The sequence below is a fragment of the Sorghum bicolor genome, chromosome 3, assembly GCF_000003195.3.
Source record: "Sorghum bicolor cultivar BTx623 chromosome 3, Sorghum_bicolor_NCBIv3, whole genome shotgun sequence".
In the NCBI taxonomy this organism is placed as follows: domain Eukaryota; kingdom Viridiplantae; phylum Streptophyta; class Magnoliopsida; order Poales; family Poaceae; genus Sorghum; species Sorghum bicolor.
In genome coordinates, this window is record NC_012872.2 from 70,314,889 (window position 1) to 70,334,776 (window position 19,888).

Here is a 19,888-nt window from a genome sequence, read left to right on the forward strand (position 1 = left end):
ATTTAATGTTCCATGCATGTGCCGCAAGATTTGAAGTGTCACGGAATCTTGAAAAGATTTTGATTTTTTTGGGTGAATTAAACAAGGCCTAAGATTGACAAGTATGATCTATGTGCCATTCTGATTTCAGACATCATTTCTTTGACCCTTAGTTAAGCTGGAATACAAAAGATGTCCCATTCTGCTCGGACCATCTTTTCCTAACCTTACCATACTTTCAAGCTTTCAGCTAATGCCTAAGCACGTGAATTAAGTAAGATTGTACAGGAAGTTAGAAATAAGAACTTGAACTAAGTCTGTTGGTGTAAGCACGAAGCACGTCTTTTACAGGTTTTGCTTTAAGAAGACTGGAACTTAAAGTTGATAATTGGATGAAAACTTGGCATACAGACAAAACTCGCTTTCACTACATTTACGAAGCTTACAAAACGAGGAATAATACCAGACGGGCACACCCATATAGGTAATACCGTAATAAAACCTGATTGAAATGCAGAATTCAGCAAAAAGGATGCACCCTGATATAATATGAACTATATGAACGATCAGGTTACATGTTGTGTGGAGCTCAATGCTCAATGCTTCACAACTGGGCCACTGAGAGTCTGAGACTGATATTTCTTCTCAAAAAATGGTAACCTCAAGCACCAGTTATTCCATAATACACAAAGGGCACAAAAGGAATGAAAGAATTGAGCTCTACAAGGCGAAGAGTATCTTTTGATTACAGTCTACAACTTTGCACACTACATTCAAAAAAATCACTGAAGGATTCAGTACTCACATTAAGCTAACTGGTTACTTGAGTGCAATCCAACATCCCTCTTTCCACCAGTTGAAAAGAACACGTTGATGCTTCCCTGTAAAGGGCCTATTTCACAATGCATGATTTTTGCTACAGCTAATATGAGAACTCATGCCCTCGGAGGGAGATATATTTCTTCATCCATATGGCAATATCCTCAGCACAGGCCTGTGCCTGTGGTGTTTTTAGGAACACATCCAGGGTTGCAAACTCGTGAACTGTATCCTTGTAGTCAAGAACCGGCGAGTCAACATTAACCTTGCGGAGTTCCTCAGAGTAAGCAATTGCTCGATCCCTCATCCAGTCATGCTCGGCAATAACTGTCAAGGTCGGCGGCATGCACTTCAGTGGGGGCCCTCCTCTGCCAGGCGCCAGAGGGTTCGCAGCAGGGTGGTCTAGATTGAACTCTTTCTCTGACAAAAATAATCTCCAAGCAAGTAAACATGTGGACTTGTCATAAAAGTATGAGTTCGCAAGCCTTATTTCCGAGTGTGTCGGAACACTCCCTATGAAAAAGGGATACATCAGTACTTGTGCAACAACCTTAATTGGGTCAAACGGTTTCCCATCTTCAACCACCTTCCGAGTGACATAATCAGCAATATTTGCACCACAGCTTGCACCAAGTAGAACACATCTGCACCAAGAAACACATGATACAGTCAAATTCCTGTAATACCATTATACAACAGTTAGCACAAAAAGGAATTTCTAACAGCTGACTGGATAAAGTAGCTAGCAATGACATAAAGATGACTGAGATGCGCAGGTAACTCATCCCATTGATCCAGAGAAAGCATAATTTAAGGGGTTTGCTCAAGTGAAGCTCCCTTATATATGGTGTTACGCAAACAGAGTCATGGTACTAGAGTCAACAATAAGTCACCATCCATTCCAGTAATTCAAGAGAATTCCATTTTCATGATGGAAGGATTAAATTAAATCACAGGAGACATACAGAACAATCTTCTCCGGTTCTAATTACATGAATACAAGACTTAGTTCTGCAAAAGTTCCAGTCATCTACTCAATACATGCCAAGTAAAGCTTAAATTTGCATCATACATGTGCTGGCGTTATGTTGAAAAGGTTTTTGCATAGTTTGGAGAAGCTTCTTATTTATCCCAGGGGCTTCACACAAAAAATAACAGCTAGAATGCGTGGAAACGGTGTGATATAGCATAATCACATATGACAAGTTGACCAAGCTTAACTCTTAAGCGTTAGACATTTAAATCTTCTCAGGGAACACAAACATGAACAGGTGAATAAGCATCGATGGCCACTAACCATTTTACATGCAACTTCTTCAAGCAATGCAATAAAAGATTCTTACACAAATTCTTTGATTCACGCACTCATTGTCATTTCGGCATTGCAATTTCATAATCCCTACCCTTGCCTCATCAATCAGTAAAGTTTAGCACACATTTATGCAGCTATAAACTGGAGGATCAGTAACATTTACCTAATCAACTAGTAAAGTTTAGCACGCAATCACACATTTGGGAAGCTATAAACAGGAGGATCAGTAACATTTACCTAGCTGGATCACCATGTGCAGCAATCCACGGCTCAACAGTGGATGCACCAAAGGTGTCGACACCACCCCCGACCTTGGTCATCATGGCGAGATTGGCCTGCTTGGCGATCCACTTGAGCACCTTGACCCCGTCCTCGAACGCGGCAGGGTAGCGGCTCTCTGGCGCAAGCCTGTACCCCACTGCGACGACAATGGCATCGCAGAGCTTGGCGACCCTCCTGCAGAAGGCGTCGTTGGCCGCGGCAGTGTTGCTCCCGGTGACGAAGCCGCCGCCGTGGAACTGCACGACGATGGGCAGCCTCCGGCGCGCCGACACGGCGGCGCGCGGCGAGGCGACGGCGTGCGGGAGGTACCCGCGGTACGGCGCGCCGGCTGCGGGCGCGGGGGGAGTCGGTGTGGGGTCGCTGGCGCGGCGCGAGGGCGCGTGCGCGAGGAGGTGCGCGTGCGGGGTCGGCGGCGGGGGCGTGGGTAGGAAGATGCGGACGGAGAGCGAGGAGTTGGGGTCGATGTGGAGGTCCTTGGAGGCGACGCCGTCGGCGGAGGCGGAGAAGGCCGGGTTGGGCGGCGCGGTGGCCTCGTCGGGGCGGCAGGAGACCCCGAAGGCCGCGCTGTCGAGGTTGTCCCCCGCGGCGGCGGCGGCGGCGGCCAGCGACTGGAGGCGGTGGCGGAGGAAGAGCTTGAAGAAGACGCTGTAGATCTTCACGCCGACGCTCGGCATGGCTCGCCCCTCAGCCGGATCCGCGCATCACACGGGACGGAACCCTGGGGGCGGGATCTCGGGCGGCGCCGGTGGGGGGATAGGATCGGATTGGGGTCGGGTGACGCGGGAGGCGGGGACGAGGGGGAGTGGTTGGGGGGAGGGAAAAGCGAGGCGGGCGGAGCGAAATGGCGATTGGCCGGGTGGCCGCCCCCGGATGACGATGGCGTGGCGGCAGCGTGGGGCGGTACTCGGCGGGTATGGGGGAGGAGGAAAGAGGCTGGCTGGCGACGCAAGCAACGAACAATCGAGAGGAAACAGGGGGTGTGGTGATGGTGGTGGGTGAGGAGGAAGGAAGGGTGGAAGGAAAAGACGGGGGGAAGGCAGGTGCTGGTGCGTCGGGCGTCGGCCGCGTCCCTCCCAACGTGACGGTGCCGCCGGTGCTCGCCTGGATTCAATTCAAACCCCGCTCCGCCTCCGCTCCTGTCCTGTGTGCCTGGCTTCAGTTTTTCACTGCCCTGCCGCAGTGCCGCTGCGCTGTCCATTTTTTTTCTTTTTTTTTTTTGGTGCGTGTAGACAGAGGTCTCGTGGTTCAATGCATATAAAATTTGAAACCTTTATCAGTACTTATTACTAGTACTATTTTCATCAATAGCATGGTGACTAGTATTCGGATATGCTATTAAGGCCTTGTTTAGTTTCCCACGGAATTCAAAAAAAAATTCAAAATTAATATTTTACCACATGCATAGAGCATTAAAAATAAATTAAAAAGATAACTATTACATAGTTAAGTTGAAAATCGTAAGAGCAATCTTTTGAGTCTAGTTAACCTATAGTTGGACAATAATTACCAAATACAAACAAAAAGGCTACAGTGTTAAAATCCAAAAAAAAGATCTAAATGATGCCTACGTTATATTTTTTCTGTCAGCCAACAATATTTTTCTCTTATAATAAATCAGCGAACAGTATTTTCAGCCATGACTTTTCAGAGGCGCTGAGAAATCCTCAGTCTGTTCATGACAGCCGGACATTATCCTTCTCGTTTATTCTTGTTGTTGACCTGATCTTATTTGCATCTTCACATACCAATTGAGCGCATACACCGCTGCCTACTCTTTTAGAATGATGATAGAAGTATTTGAAATTTTTGACTATACAAGAGGACGATGATTTCATATAAATCGGAAGTCTTGTGAAGGAAATAAGTGAAAAAGTCTGTCTAATCTATGCTCAGAGTGTTAGAGCATCTAATTTTTTTTCTTTCGTTGTTCTTCCTCCTCCTAACACACCGCCGCCACCCACCGCCCTGTAGCGGTGTGGTAGGATCTTGCCAGAGCTTCGCTAAAACCCTATCGCGCCTGTTACAACCTCCTTCTTTCCCTCCCACCACCGTCGTAGCCATGGGCATCCCTCTCCCCTCCCACCGCCTCCACAGCCATAGAAAACCTAAAGTCATCTTTCCGTTGTCCCTAACATTTGGTCGGTCTACCTCTCTCGAGCCCCTTGTAAACTACTGCACTTGGAGAAGAAGAGAGCAAGAGGCCAGATTTAGAGAAGTGATGAAATCGAGTGTTAGATTGCTCCAAAACATTCGGGGCTCTACAGAATTACCGTAGGTGAAACCCCAGATAGTCTATCGCTTTGCAATGAAATTGAAAAGCTAGACTAGCTATCGCACAATGACCTTGGCATACGTTAAAATTGACTTTTGGAGGCAATATTTGGATATTATTTTTGTCCAAAGCTGTCATGAAAATTTTACGAAGGTATACAACACACATGTATTTGAAACTTACAAGAAGGTCGCATTCGAAAAGTCTCAAAATTACAGTATGGATTTTTTTTATAAAGCTGTATGATCGCCAATCGTGTAATCTGAAACCAGAGGAAGGAAATAAATGGACGAAGTTTCCAAATATCTTGGCGGAATGGTTGAAAGCTCAGCTGAGACTGAGAGTGATGGCGCATGATAAAAGATTCCAACGGTGAGACTGATTTCCGGCTACTATATCTTGTCCCTTTTTTTTTTTATTGATCTACTAGAACCAAGAATTAGCAGCTCGGCAGGTCGCAAGCAACGTGGGTGAGTAAGCACAACGATGTGTCCCGTGTCATGTGCAAGCAGTTGGGACAACCAATCAGTCTCCTGCAAAGTCGCCAACGATCGAACTAATCACACGTTCCCCACGCTGGATCCTTCCCAAGTCCCAACACAACAATTTCAAGCGTTTTCTGCCGCGACTTGTCCCTGAAACTGAAAGCAGCAGTCAAAGCCCGCCCGGCCCGTCGCCTGAGTCTGCGTGATCCAGCTGCCGATTGGCGTGTGGGCGTGACTGGAACCGGGGCGCGCGGGCGCGGCATGCCGGCATCCATCTATCTGACGAGGCACACCGGGCACGCTAGACGTGACTGTGACTCGGTACGCCGGAACGTCCAGTGCGCTTCGTTTGGAACGCTTCAACGGCGTGGGGGTCGTGTGGAGGCAGCAGCGCAGGGCAAACAGCAGCCGCGTCAAACGGCCGTCGGTCAGCGAGTTCGAGATTGACCGTGGTTCCACTCCACGCCGTATTTTCCACCAGAGAACGCCGAAATCGACCGAGGTTTTAGTCAATTTTTTTTTTTAAAAAAAAGGAAATCGACCGAGGCATTTTTCTTTCCCGTCGTGTCCATATTTTTGGCTTTGCCTTTAGCCCAGTCGCGCCAGCTCTTGATTGCGGATTTTTGTCAGCCACTCAGCCGTGCCGCGCAATTTTTCGGCCGGAATGGGCTGTACGTGCCCAATGGGCTATGGCCCAACAGTTTCCATTTCTTGCCCGTGCTTGGGCCCAACTGTTTCTATTTATTGCTCGTGCTCGCGTTGATGTACTCAAAGGAAGTGAATCATCACCACCTCCGTCCTTGACATTTTTTTTAATATATAGGATCAAAGCGCGAAGGTCGTCACGGCCTACAAACCCTAGACCATATGTATGAAAACGATTGGGTATTGAGGAAACACGAATCACCAGCCAGACAGGAGTGATTGAGGAGAACACTAACCTCACCTGTGCTGAGGCTATCCTCCTCCTCGTCTCTTCGTATCCGCCGGCCGCTGCCGCTCGACGTCGAGGGTGAGGGGAAGGTCACCTCGATATCTGAGTTCTATAGGCTACGTAGTGGGCCAAAGTTTTGGGCCGTCGACTTTAGGCCTAATTCTTGCCGTTGGGGATATCCGGCACGCAGCGACGTAGCCTACGTACTGTGGACCGTGGTAGGGGTAGCGCGGCCTACCAATCATATCCGTTTCTCAAAAAAAAAAAGATATCGAGATGACCTGAATTTACTAAGAAAAATATTTACTTCCTCTAAAAAAATAAAAATATTTACTTGTACGTTCTTTAAAAAATACGTCTTTTTTCATGGTCTCTTTTTTTTTAAAAAAAAAACTTACTTATATGGTCCGAAAACGAAAATCTCTTCCTTCTATAGTTTTCCGTCTAATTCAAGCCATGGATGGTGTTAAGTGTGGGGTCTGATGTGAATCTGTTAAGGATCCAAAGGTGTCATGTCCTTATCAGGGTCAAATGGCCATTTTATCCTTAGTGGAAAAAATAAAGTGCAAAGTTTAGTTTATCTATTTTAGAGTTGGAGTAATGTTGGATAAACAAGGTCACACATAGTACATAAATGTGGGGGACTGTTTATATGCAAATTGCCCGTAAAAACTAATTTATTCACTAATTCATATGTAAATGGCTATTTTGGTAAAAGAAAATCTAAGTTTGTTATCCATCAAGTGATGTGGTCCACATAAATAGAACAATAGAATTTTAAAAAGATAAAGGACTCGTACTACGGTTCACGCTAGCTTGTAGCCTGTATAGGGTAAATAAACTGTATTTTTTATTTTATTTTTCTATAAGAAAAAACGACAAGCTGACATGGTTGTGGCACTATGGCCTTGCTCGTCTATTACAGAGCAAGCAGATCACACTGCATGGCATGGCACACGGGTTGGCCAGCACTCGCGTGGTTGTTCTCGCCAACGACTCGCAGCTCTCTTTTTTTCCCACACGTGCTCTTGCCCTCAGTAGAAATAGAGCAAGGGTAACATAGAAATAAGTAATAAGGGCATTTTAGTCATTTCAAGTGTCTAACAGTGAGGAAACTGGCAGCCCCTACATATTGGGCGGAAGGCTATAGAAGGATGGAATTTTTGTTTTCAGGCCATACATGTAAGTTCAAAGGAAAAAAAGGCCATAAAAGGAAGACACTTCATATATATAAACTAAGAGGATTACCCGCGCGTTGCCGCGGGTATGAAGAAGGAATATAAATGGATAAACATGTTGTACATCCCATTATAACGATGGAAAAGCATGACTTGGTGCAATGAGGATTTAATATAGACGTGCGGCGTTTAGATCTCGCATAGATTTGGTCGTTGGAATCAAAGATCGAATACCATATGTATATATATAGAAATCTAAAGTAGTTGAGAGAAAGTCCTAATAAAATGTTTAAACTCAAAATCTACTGACCTTTTTATATTCAGAAAGCAATCAAGCATATCCTAAAGCGCCGACCTGCAGGTCCAGGAGCAGGCAGCAGTATATATCAGAGAGTGTGTATGCTAGTTTTGGTGATTTGGCGGATGAAAGCAATACACACAGTTATTATCATGAACGTGTAATATACCCTTCGGCTTTAAGAGTGATTTGGAGCTTCGCGGGATCGACGATGCCGTGCACCCGGAGGAGACAGGAAAGGGCTACCATCGTCGACTGCGGGAGGCTCTACGCTCTCTCTATGGAGCTGCACCTCCACAACTGTAGCTCGGCTTCATGGGGGTCGCCGCTGTTGTTCGCCAGCAAGAGGCCGGGGATCATCGGATGCCGAGGGAGGCTCTGCACTCCGCCTAAGCATGGAGTTGCGCGTTCACAATTGCGGCCTGCCGGCCTGGCTTGCTTTGCGGTGGTTGCTGCTGACATTCGCCCGCAGGAGGCTGGGGAAGGCCACCATCATGGACTGCCGAGGAAGGCTCTGCGCCCCGCCCGGACCATGGAGACATATATATATATATATAATCATACCTTATGGCTGGCTACAGAATAATATTCTGTAGCCAGATCAAAACTGGCTCGTCCGTCACCAGCGCACCATGCGCGCCCATTCATCCACGGCAGCCGGCAGGTCAGGTGCGTGGCTTTCCCTTCTCACTAATGCATACATGCATGTATATCCCGTAAATTACGTCCACTTTACTAAATTCTTCAGCCGTTGCTTGCCTTAATCGTAAATCAAGGGGTTAAATTGGACCGCATCTCCGATCCCGCTAATCACGTCACTTCCTTCCCGAGGGCAGTCACGAACAAAAAATCGCTCTGCCGCGCCACGGATCCTCCCACAAAAGTGCACGGCATGGCGGCTCCTCATCCCGGTGGCGGCAGCGTCGAGTCCTCTCCAATTCGAGCACGGGCCGCGGCGTCCTTCCCACCTCCCGGTGGCGGCGGTGTACCCGTGGGGGAGTGGGTCTCTCCTCCACCATCGGCGAGGCGCGGGTCACCAACTGGTGATGGCGTCCACCGCCTTCACGTGCTCGGCGAGCAGCGCTCCATCCACGACGGCTCCCGCACTACCCGAATGATGTCCCAGCCACGACGCAGCGGTAGCAACGAGCCAACAACAACACCAGCGATGGCAACCTGCGGCGACACCTTCCTCGGACCGCGGTGGCCTCGGCCTGCACACCGACGGCAGCGGCCGGTCCTCCCATATCCACCCATTGTTCGTGCCTCCTCCTTCCTGACGGGAGTACGGGACACGTGGGACCAGCGGCATCCCCAACGCCCGGCCCTTCTCTCGTTGCTCAGGCGAGGGCTGCTGCGGAGATGCTGAGCAAGCGCGACCTCCCTGTCTGCATCCTTCCGACACGGCCGCCCTCCGTCAGCCGTCTGCATGCATTCTTCTTGGTAAGTATTCCCTTTCTTGGCGCACTTTTTACCATTTCTCACCAATCCTTCATTTAGATTGATAATAATCCATTTATTCTTGCAGATCTGTTGGGCAAATGAGTTTGTGATTCACAGCAGCAGCAAAGATACGTGGTTCACTTCGTGTTGCCAGACATTTCATAGTAGAAACATATGTACCAAATTTTGCATTTCTTCATAGAGATATTATAGTCAGTTGCCAACACCATTCTCGTAAACATATTATTTCATAGTTCATTGTCTGCACCATTCTCGTAAAAAGAAACATGTGGATCTTCTTGAGATGATATCGCAAGCACACGTGCGGTGGTTAGTAATTCATTCGATGTGTTACTAGTAAATAATTCTCCAAAAAAAATAGTAAAAATATTATCGTAACTACACTTGGCGCAGAAAGGCATATATTTCTAGTAAATAATTATGTAAAAATCTAGTAAAGATTACTGTAAAAATATAGTAAAATTTACTGTAAAAATCAAGTAATGATGCCTCTAACTAGTAAGGGTAGAAAGGCATAGTATAGATTCTAGTAACTATTTGTAAGTCTAGTAAATTGATTACCGTAAAAGAGGCAGCATAGATTTTAGTGAAGCATTGTTCTATAAAAAGGATTCTAGTAAACCATTTAAAATTTATCATAAAACGTAATTGAGATCTGGAATAGCCCAGTTACTATAATTAGAGAACATGCATATGTTGACAATCACGTGAACATTGGGTGTCCGGCAGGATAATAATTAGCGATAGTAAATGTTGATGTGCATGCAGCTCCATCGGCCAAGCTTCAAAACAGACGTCCGGCCGGGCGCATGACTGGCCTGGCTACAAAATAAAGTATTCTGTAGCTAGCTACAGAGTATACTCTCCCTATATATATATATATACACACACACCCCATGGGAAGGCTAAAGGCCTTATTTGATTCAACTTCTCACACGACGGTAAAATGACTATTGATGGCCTAGTATGGTACAGTGGGCTGCTGGTGGTGTTTTTATTTTAGCACTATGATGATCAGTTAGCAATAGGGTGGAAGCTAAAGAGGATGACCGAGATGACTGAGTGACTCAAAGGAAGTGGATGACGTGGCTTAAGGAGATGCTAGAGAAATATGTTAGTGGGGTTTTGCTTTATAGGAGTATAAGATATCTCATCTCATTTACTATAAGCAGTAAGGACCTGGGCACCTCGCTAACTCCATATAGGTAAATATCTTTTTTTCTGAAGTGCAAAGAGGTGAAGAGGGCGTGGCGCGAGCTGAATCTTAGAGAGGTGCGATGCGGCCTTGCTGCTGCCCAAAGTGCTCGAGCGATGATGGAAAAAGTCGCGGAAGGACCTCTAGCCTAATGGTTAGAGCACCTGAGTAGCATCCATTAGGTCTGGGTTCGACTCCCCTTATGAGTGAATTTAAATAGAGCTGGTAAAAAATGATGAAAAATGTCCTCAAACTGAAGCCGGATGTGCAAAGCGTGGTGGTGCTGCTAACTTCGGTAAAAAAATGATGGAAAAAGTCCTCAAACTGAAGCGGATGTGCAAAGGGTGGTGGTGCTGCTACTCTACATCTGGTGAGAAGGAAAGAAATAAATGGCGTCAAGAAGGGAGGAAGCGGACGGCAGCTGAAGTGGCATATGTAACTAGTACTGTACTGCTCAGGCAGATAGACAAAAGGAGCAATCACCTGGGAGGCTATTGTCGGATTTCCGTCAGAAGAAGAAATGGCAAAGACCCGCTCAGGGGGTGATCAAAATTAACTCCGACGGAGCTTTCTTTAGTTCCAGTGGCGATGGCGGATGGGGTTTTGTTCTCAGAGATGAAACCGGTGCTGTGGTGAAGGCTGGGGCCGGTAGAGAAGACCATCTCCAAGCCACGCTGAGCTAACGGGGCTGTACGACAGGGCTAAGAGCAGCAGCTGCTATGGGGATTGCTGTCATCCAGCTCGAGACTGATGCCTCCCAGGTAAAAACGGCAATTGAAGGTGATGACTACCGTTTATCTGCTATGGGAGGAGTGATCACAGAAATCAAGCATTTGTTAGCTTCTGAATTTACTAGCTATATGTTGAGTTTAAATCCACGTTCCGTGTTGCTCACGAGCTTGCTGTGTTGGGATGTAAGATGCCCGGTGGCTGTCAAACCACTTGGGAAGATGTACCGTGTCAACTGTTGTCTCTGGTGTCCAGCGATTGAATGAGTAACATGAAGTGCTTCGTTCAAATAAGAAAAAAAAACTCTAGTCTAGGACTAAGCACTAAAAAGGACCCTGATCAGCAGACTCCAAGCCTACACACATTCATAGATGACGATACTAACATCTACCGTACAGCAGCATAATAAAAAAAAGCTAAAAGCACAATGGACTTGGAGCATCATCATATACATTAGTGCGAAAGCAAGTAAATTAGCACTTCTTCATCTATATAACTGTCTTCTTAGAACAGATACAATGAACGTGGATCCTAATACAAACCAGAGTTTAAAAATTAACTAATACATGCTGATAAACAAGTGAATTCGTACAATCATCATCTTCTCATTAAAGAGATCATCTTGTATCTGACAAGATCGACCAAGTAACTTTAACTTGCATCCTGTGGCCACCACAAGTAATCTCAGTCTTGTCTGCGCCTTTAATTAGTGGAGCGAATTCAAAGATTTTTGGATTCCAATCACCACTGTGGGGATATATATGGAATATCAACATCTGATCTACCGAGACTGCAACAACACGACGCAGCAACTCGAGAACTCTGTCATTACCCATGGTATTTGCATCATGAACATCACTGTCATACAACAGAATATGACTTCGAACATCAGTGGTGCAAACAGTTACTTTTCCATAAAAAGCACTGGAACCTGACAAGATTCTTATCTCAATGGTGCCCCCTCCAATGCTTTCTTCACATATGCAAATATCAGATCCATCTCGCTGAGCCTGCTAACAATAGTTTGCCTTTTAACCCTGTAGTCAACTCTTGCCCTATCCACGTCAAACAATGTTTTACTAAATTGTCTGTCCTCACTCTCTTTGTCCTGCTTGATCTTCAGATTTATCTCAAAATAAGCATCACAGCAAAAAACAATGCCTCTGGTTGGGCCAGTCAGAATCAAAGATTCACCCTACAAGCAAGTTCACAGAAAATGTCAACAATATATCCCTTGTACTATCTTAGTATGCAGAAAGTCATGCCTCATTGATTTTGCGTAGGTTAAAGTTAGCATGCTGATACGCTGGAATAAGAAAAATGACACTGCAGAGTCAGTGACACCTCCTATTTTAAAGACAAAGTGGAAGTGTCTTCATGATAGTCAATGGGCACCTACATGGAGAGCGTACCATGCCAACATGCTATAAAACATTAACTGACAGTTTTATTAGTCGACATTTAAAAGAATATACATTACTGTTTATTGACCGGAAATCCAGATTAAAATCAAGATCTTTCCTCTGGAATTAATTTAAAAAATTACTAAGTATTGCTAAAATTCAAGTAAAATAATCAGCAACCTAATCAAAAGTGTTACACCCATGCCAATGTAATATCCAAAAAAGATATGCCAAAGGGATAAACCGATAAAGTACAAATTGCAAATATAGGAACTAGTGAAATAGCACATTTTTTTTGCATCAGAATGATAGAATATTGCAGTCTTTTAACCGTAAAATTCTAGTATTAAAGACTGATAAAACAATTATTTGCATAAACCAAAAGGAGAAAAATATAACTCACAACTACATTCTTTAAAGTTCTTTAAAATACCTCTGACTCAACAAGTTGGCAATTGTTCCTGTTGCGCCGGAAGATATAGTTGCATTTCATATCCAAACGATCTCTGACTATCACAGTCCCATACACATTGATAGGGTAACCAACATCCGAAGACCTTATCTTCAGACAAAGAACATTTAAAGAGTCAATCACCTCATCGTTATCTTTGATAAGTGAATCTGTAAAGCGCATCGGTCCATATTGTGCTGAGGAAAAGGAAATAATGTTATTTTACAACTAGAGAAGAATAGTATGGTACAAAAAGTAAAATACTGATAATCTATATGGTCCAGTTAGTTTTATGTTTTCATAGCTTCATGTCAGGATTCTGTTCGAACAACAAGATTATTTACATTGCATAGAGCTAATCGGTGAAATGAAGAAAAGTCAATTAACATCAAACTAAAAGGAATAGGAATAACAGTCAAAATGCTGCACGTGTTCAGATAAAGCATGCATTTCACACCACAGGTAAGCTAAAATGACCGAACATGAGAAACGGAAGGTGTGGCGGAAATTCTGGGAAGATGCCAAAGGGCCTCTAGCTCAGTTGGTTAGAGAAACCAAGCGGCACTCCTTAGGTCTTGGGTTCGACCTCCCCGTGGGAGCGAATTTTCAGGCTAAGGTTAAAAGAATCCCCTCGTCTGTCCCATGCCAAAACACAGGTCTGGGGCAGGGGTTCGGGGTTTTTCTCGACCTGCGTGAGAAGGTCTTCTTCTTAATGCAATGCCTGGGGGTTGTCTTACCCCCCGCAGGTCGAGTTTTTTATTAGCTTCCCACACGGAATCACTTCATACAGTTTATCCTAAAGAATGTTTTTCGGTCACAGAATCACTTCACACAAAGAATTAGGGGGAGTTCTACCAAATAGGCCCTAAGCATCAGCAGAAAATGTCCTGCACACTCAAGACATGTTTGGTAAAACTATATTTGGTACATTGTGGTGTATGTAATCACCTCCATGTTCTAGTAGAGGCCTCATGTTTCTAGTAGAGGAAGGGAGGTGAAAATATTTCATTTTTGTTTGCCATACCAGCTTGTGCAATTCTACATTCCCTAATGCAACCATATCTAGCCCTTCTAGCTATTGCTACATTCCTGCTTGAGCATTGTGCAAGTCTGCATAAGAGGTTCTGCGGGCAACCAAACACAGGGAGAATGCTCTGCACAATCAAGTTAATGCAGGTAACCAAACTGGCCCTGTGAGAACTAGTGCAAGAGAATTTTCTTTCAATCCGTAAAATTAAGCATAGATGGAATCATGCGTTGCAGAATTTTCTTTCTTGACGTACACTTTCACAAAGTCCTTAACTATCCCCAACAAACAGAATCATTTACAAATTCTCAATGAACAGACTCATTACCTGGTCCTGCGTAACCATATAAATCTGACTGGAAGGAACCCACTATTCTATAAATAAAAACATACAGGGGTGACAATGTGTATGCGTCTCATGCATATGATTACATCACAACATTCACAAGCTCTGCAAGATGTTATACCACATGCTTTTGGGATTTACTATTCTGTACAGCAAAGTTCTATACTTCTATGTATCATTAACAAAAAAATGAGCACAAATAGAAAAAAAGGTAGGCTTTTGTATGCATGTCGTCGTGTCATCCTGTGTTCAGTGGTATACTCGTACAAGAAATATAATCATGTTATTTTTTTTTTTTTTGGGCAGTGAAACAGAGCACTCCATGCAATAGGCTCCTTTATTTACATAAATATTAGTATGTCTTCTTGTAAAAATTACTCATGTTTGTTTCTCACGAATCTAAACATCTTTATTTTTCCTCTCAAACAAGCATTAGTTGATCCCCACTAAAGGGGAACTAGATTACACATGGTAGTGGTAGGCCACATCCACTCTAATATTTTTTTAAGCTGTATAATAAACTGGGTAGCTTGTGATTGTCACAATCACTATGCTGTCAGTGCCACTAGGAGTACAGATTGAATGGGAGTGATTCGGTGTGAGACAGACTACACAGGTTAAGCACCTGCAGGACCTGACCCACTCAACGAAAACGCCGATGACCCGTTTTCTTTTCTTTTCTTTTCTTTTTTCATTAAAGATTACCAGATTTGCCCAGAATATACCCAAATAGTCAGTACTGCAATTCGAGACTACTTGAAATTGTATCTTCAAATGCGAATGGTCATTACCCCCAAAAAAAAAGGACGAAGGTGAGGAGTGACGGATTAGGATTACTTTCATCATCAAGGTTGAAGGTGCTGAAGTCGACGAACCAAACTTGGGTGTAGGAGCCGGATCCCTTCTTAGGGTCAAACTCGAAAAGCTTGTCCATCATGGCCCCTCTGAGCTCCCTTCTCGCCTTTTCCTCCGCCGTTTCGATCTCCCACGGTTGTTAAACGGCGGTTTCTGGCTCTGCTGCCGACGCTTCTGCTTCTCCGCTGCTGCCTCCTCTTCATCCTCCTCGATGTACATGGGCAGCCCGTCGCAATCTTCGGCTGCCATCAGCCCTGGAACGGCAGAGGATCAAAGCGCGAAAGTCATCACGGCCTACAAACCCTAGACCATATGAAAACGATTGGGTATTGAGGAAACACGAATCACCAGCCAGACAGGAGTGAGTGAGTGAGTGACTGAGGAGAACGAAGCATTAACCTCACCTGTGCAATCCTCCTACTCGTCTCTTCGTATCCGCCGACCGCCGGCCGACGTCGAGGCCTCGAGGGTGGATACGATTGTTTTTTTTTCGAGAAACGGATATGATTGGTAGGCGGCGCTACGTACTACTACCACGGTACGTAGGCCGCGTCCCTGCGTGCCGGACCAGCCTATGATGAATCACCAACGGCCAGAATTAGGCCTCAAATCGACGGACCAAAAGATTGACCCACTACGTAGCCCATAGAACTCAGATATCAAGGTGACCCGAATTTACTCTGGATTTCTTATAGGTTCCATAATAACATTTTTATTTTTATGAAATACGACGAGAGATAATATCTATATCTATCCTCCCTAATAATAAAGAGGCAAAATTTCAACCTCTTTCTTGGTATGGATTTTTTTAGATCTGGCTATTTATATCGATATGGTGAAAATCGGATAAAAAATTGCTTTGGACGCAACATAGACGAGAAAGAGAACTCCTCTTCAAAATCAGACTTGAAATCACAGCCAACCAATCCAACCAATTCCAAATCGAAATCAAATTAAAGGAAAAAACATCTAACCAAATTGAATCCACCATGGACAACTAGATGGAATTGGCAAAAATTCTAGCTAAATTTTCGTCAGGATCTTTTTGTCTAGCTTTGATCCTCTTCTTTTTCCCTTTCACGACTCCCTCCGTGATGGACTCAAGCATTGTCTTTAATTTCCAAACTCTCCACGGGTCACAAGATAAAAAGTTGGGTACAATATAATAAACCAATTAAAGATGTCATGAAGCAACAATAACTTGCAAGGTAGCAAAGATCATAAGAGGCGGAAGGATTCAAGATAAAAGAAAATCAAGATGAAAAAGAACTCTAAAAAGTTCCCCTACAAAACAGATCACACCCATCCTTACAAGTCCTGAACACGAGTCATCGACGAGGTGGAGGAAGGTCGTGGACAGCGCCATGCAGATTTGGCACGTAGCAATGTCACGGGGCGTGTCGACACGGCGGCGGAGATCGGCTCGCTTGCAGCTACCCCGTGTGAAGCAGCAAGCCACGCACCTAATGGACGGCACCGCTGGACGCGCGCCGCTGCCGTCGCGTGCACTCGGGAAGCTGGCACACATGCGTTCAGGCAACCGCGCGCAAAGCCTGCACCCTGGCATGAGAGCCATCATGGCCATGCATTTTCTCCCTAGATGCTATGGTGGTGCGTCGCTTTCCTGTGTAGAGTGAGTAGCACGAGAGGCGGCTGGAGCAAGGGAGATAGAAGTGAGACAGTGAGAACCGAGATGGGATTAAGTTTTCATCCCTTTTATATGATCCTCTTTTGGTCTACTAAGATCCTAGCCGTTCATCATGTATCAACGACTGAAATCACTTGGTAGATTTTGCAACTGGGCCTTGAAGTGGACAAAGGCATGGGCTGGACGCCTGGACGCAGGCCTGCATGCATGCTGGTAGGTAATAAGCTTTTGGCTCTATAAATATTCATTAGCGTTGGCTTAAAATATATTTAGTTTATCAAAAAAAATTCCCCAGCATCTCAGTTTTCAGATTTAAGTGACCGCTAACTATTTATTTCAATTAAATTTGACAATTTATTTAATTATAAGATATAGTTATTAATTAACAAGACGTCTACAACAATTTATTTATTTGATTCAAGCCAATATTACCAGCATGGTCGCCATAATTAAAGGATCAGCTATATTTCATGTGTGAGTTTATTTGCTTTAAGCCACACTAGCATGTAGCCATAGACACGACATGGCCACAAGGTCGCTAATATAGATTTAAAGGATCTGCTATATTTCAGGTGTTTGAAATATAGTAATTGTATAGAACTTGGAGAAGGATCATGGAATCACATGTCGCTTGCACAAAAGAAGAATTTCAACGATTTATACACATAGGAAAGGTGTAGAATTAAACACACGATTAATACATGTTCAACTACAATATGGAAAAAACTATACAACTAATTAAAATGTATGATATTGTTGTTAAATCTCTGAGCTAAAAATTACTTTTAATTTAACCGCACGACATGTATTTCTCGTTGTAACGCACGGGCATGTTTTGCTAGTCTATATCTAATAATACAGAGGTAAACTTTTAGCTAATTTTTTCGTCATTTTTGGCCTGTCTCCCTCTAACTACCGAACAGTGCCCCCAACACATGTATAAATATTAATATTTATAGCACAAAAAAATTAATTTCACCTTTTTGTTAAAAATGTGATGAATTTATTAAGAAATAGTGTAACTTTTTTAAAAAATTCTTCAAATATATAATTATGTATATTTGATCATACTAAAAAATATGATCATATTTGTTCGGTTTCTTTTAATCAAAATCGCTGATTTCGCCACAGGTTGAATGCATCGTTGGAGTTTAGATCTTGTTTAGCTCGAGACCAAAAAGCTTTTGGATGTCACGTGAATGTCATATGGAGGTGTCGATCCGGCCCTGGGGGTGGAGCAGTGCCACCGAACAGGGCTCTGGATGCTAAGGCCAGTTTCAATGGACAATGTCACTGTACGGTTTTACATACCAACACGTTATCAAGATTAAAATGAAACTATCTATGAAATAACCCCAGCAATGAAGCATTTCACTTTGTTGTTTTCAAGGCTAAGCAAAACATTTAATTGCTGCAAAATGATTGGATCACATGCAAGATGGTGAAACGATCTGGCCCTCAGTGGGGATTTCATCCCGTTTCACCACGTGGGAAACAACGCCCGCGGAGTTTCACCACGGTGAAACTATTTCCTTCTCTCTCCTCTTCGTTTCATACAAAAAGTACAGTTTTGCTGATATGATGCTCTAATAAATGTGCATGACATGCTGATGAAACCCCCACTGAGACTAGCCTAAGAGGCCTGACCCTACGTACCCACCCAACAAAAATACCACTCGCATCCCAAGAACGTGAAGGGTTGCACATTTGGGCGCTCTACTAAGGCCAGTCTCAATGGACAGTGTCACTGCACGGTTTCATATGCCAACACGTCATCGAGATTGAAATGAAACCATCTATGAAATAGCCTCAACAATGGAGCATTTCACTTTATTGTTTTCAAGGCTAAGCAAAGCATTTAATTGCTGCAAAATGATTGAAACACATGCAAGATGGTGAAACGAACGATTTGGCCCTCAGTGGGGATTTCATCCCGTTTCACCGCGTGGAAAACAACACTCGTGAAGTTTCACCATGGTGAAACTACTTTCTTCTCTTTTCTCTTCGTTTCATGCAAAAAGTACAGTTTTGCTAACATAGCGCTCTAATAAATATGTAAGACATCCTGGTAAACCCTAACCGAGACTGGCGTAGGTCCTCTGCCGGGGCAAAACCTCCTGAATACACCCCCGAGAGGAGGACGGCAGCGCGAGCGACTAGACCCCTGCATCGTCAGACGTCACACGTCAGGTTCCACGCGGAGTGGCTGCATGAGGGTGTCGTGTTCAGGATCGTGAACGTTGGGGCACTTGCGGAAGGCGAGGTTCAGGAACACCTTCGAGTGGGGCGTCCTGCGTCTCAGCTTCCTCGATCAATCGGTAGGTAATAAATCAGCAACAAATAAAAGCAGGAGTCAAAAGTTAGCATCCAGGCCTCCACAGCATAATTAAGGATATTAATTCTTAATTAATTAATTCATAAATAAACAGGGTTTTAAACTTGAAATAATCCTAGAGTATATATAGTCACAGATAGAGTTTTCAGTTTTGAGTACCATATATGATGCATCCCAGCCGTTGAACGCCAAATCCTGGACAAGAGCAATCATAGTCGGCCGCACCGCACCAATGCAAGCTGGAGACGATGATGGGGGCCGGGAACGGAAACCAAGAGTTGGGGAAGAAGTCCGAGGGTGGGCATTCGGTTTCAATTTCAACTGAGGCCTTGTTTAGTTCATCCTGAAAACCAAAAAGTTTTCAAAATTTCTCGTCATATCGAATCTTGTGTCACATGCATGAAACATTAAATATAGACGAAAACAAAAACTAATTACACAGTTTAGCTGTAAATTACAAGACGAATCTTTTGATCCTAATTAGTCTATGATTAGATAATATTTGTCACAAACAAACGAAAGTGTTACAGTTCCGAAAAGTTTTCACTTTTCACAACTAAACAAGGCCTGAATCTCAGTTCGGTTTCCTCGGTTGCTACAAACTTTGGCTTCTTGCAGACATCATTTACCCGATCGGTTTGCTATAAAACAAGAAACCGACAGGTTTGATTTTCATTTCGTCGGCTCGATTTTTCTCGGTTGCACCGAATCAACCGAAACTACAAACTAGACACAGACAATAAATTGGAAAGAAGAACAGAGGAGAATATGTCGCCGCCCGCAGCCGCGACGCCTGCTCGGCGCTCGTGCTCGCGCAGCAGCTCTGGTGGCCATGGCCTCATGCTCCGCTCAGCTCCAAACCATTCTTCTCAAATA

General features: G+C 44.3%; 2 protein-coding genes across 3 annotated transcripts; both read right to left on the bottom strand.

Moving 5' to 3' along the window:
• LOC8078688 (probable carboxylesterase 16) lies at positions 499–3,451 on the bottom strand. The gene is made up of 2 exons (XM_002458890.2): positions 2,348–3,451; positions 499–1,442 (listed from the first exon to the last, which is right to left on the bottom strand). Exons 1-2 carry the CDS (start codon positions 3,064–3,066, stop codon positions 902–904), a joined length of 1,260 nt encoding a protein of 419 aa, XP_002458935.1. The 5' UTR covers positions 3,067–3,451; the 3' UTR covers positions 499–901.
• LOC8056126 lies at positions 11,436–15,509 on the bottom strand. Of its 2 annotated transcripts, XM_021457779.1 has the most exons (4): positions 15,434–15,509; positions 15,012–15,283; positions 12,784–12,998; positions 11,436–12,142 (listed from the first exon to the last, which is right to left on the bottom strand). In XM_021457779.1, the coding sequence occupies exons 2-4, from the start codon at positions 15,109–15,111 to the stop codon at positions 11,891–11,893; spliced, it is 567 nt and encodes a 188-aa protein (XP_021313454.1). In that variant the 5' UTR covers positions 15,112–15,283; positions 15,434–15,509; the 3' UTR covers positions 11,436–11,890. The 2 variants fall into 2 exon arrangements, with proteins under 2 accessions (XP_021313454.1, XP_002458936.1); XM_002458891.2 differs by lacking the exon at positions 15,434–15,509 and having other exon boundaries at positions 15,012–15,330.

Coding starts and splice junctions, on each gene's coding strand:
- LOC8078688 (XM_002458890.2), bottom strand. CDS start 3,066: ATGCCGAGCGTCGGCGTGAAGATCTACAGCGTCTTCTTCAAGCTCTTC. Junction 1,443..2,347: donor GCACATGGTGATCCAGCTAG/GTAAATGTTACT, acceptor TTCTTGGTGCAG/ATGTGTTCTACTTGGTGCAA.
- LOC8056126 (XM_021457779.1), bottom strand. CDS start 15,111: ATGATGGACAAGCTTTTCGAGTTTGACCCTAAGAAGGGATCCGGCTCC. Junction 12,999..15,011: donor CTTCAACCTTGATGATGAAA/GTAATCCTAATC, acceptor CCTTTTCCTCAG/CACAATATGGACCGATGCGC. Junction 12,143..12,783: donor GCCAACTTGTTGAGTCAGAG/GTATTTTAAAGA, acceptor ACTTGCTTGTAG/GGTGAATCTTTGATTCTGAC.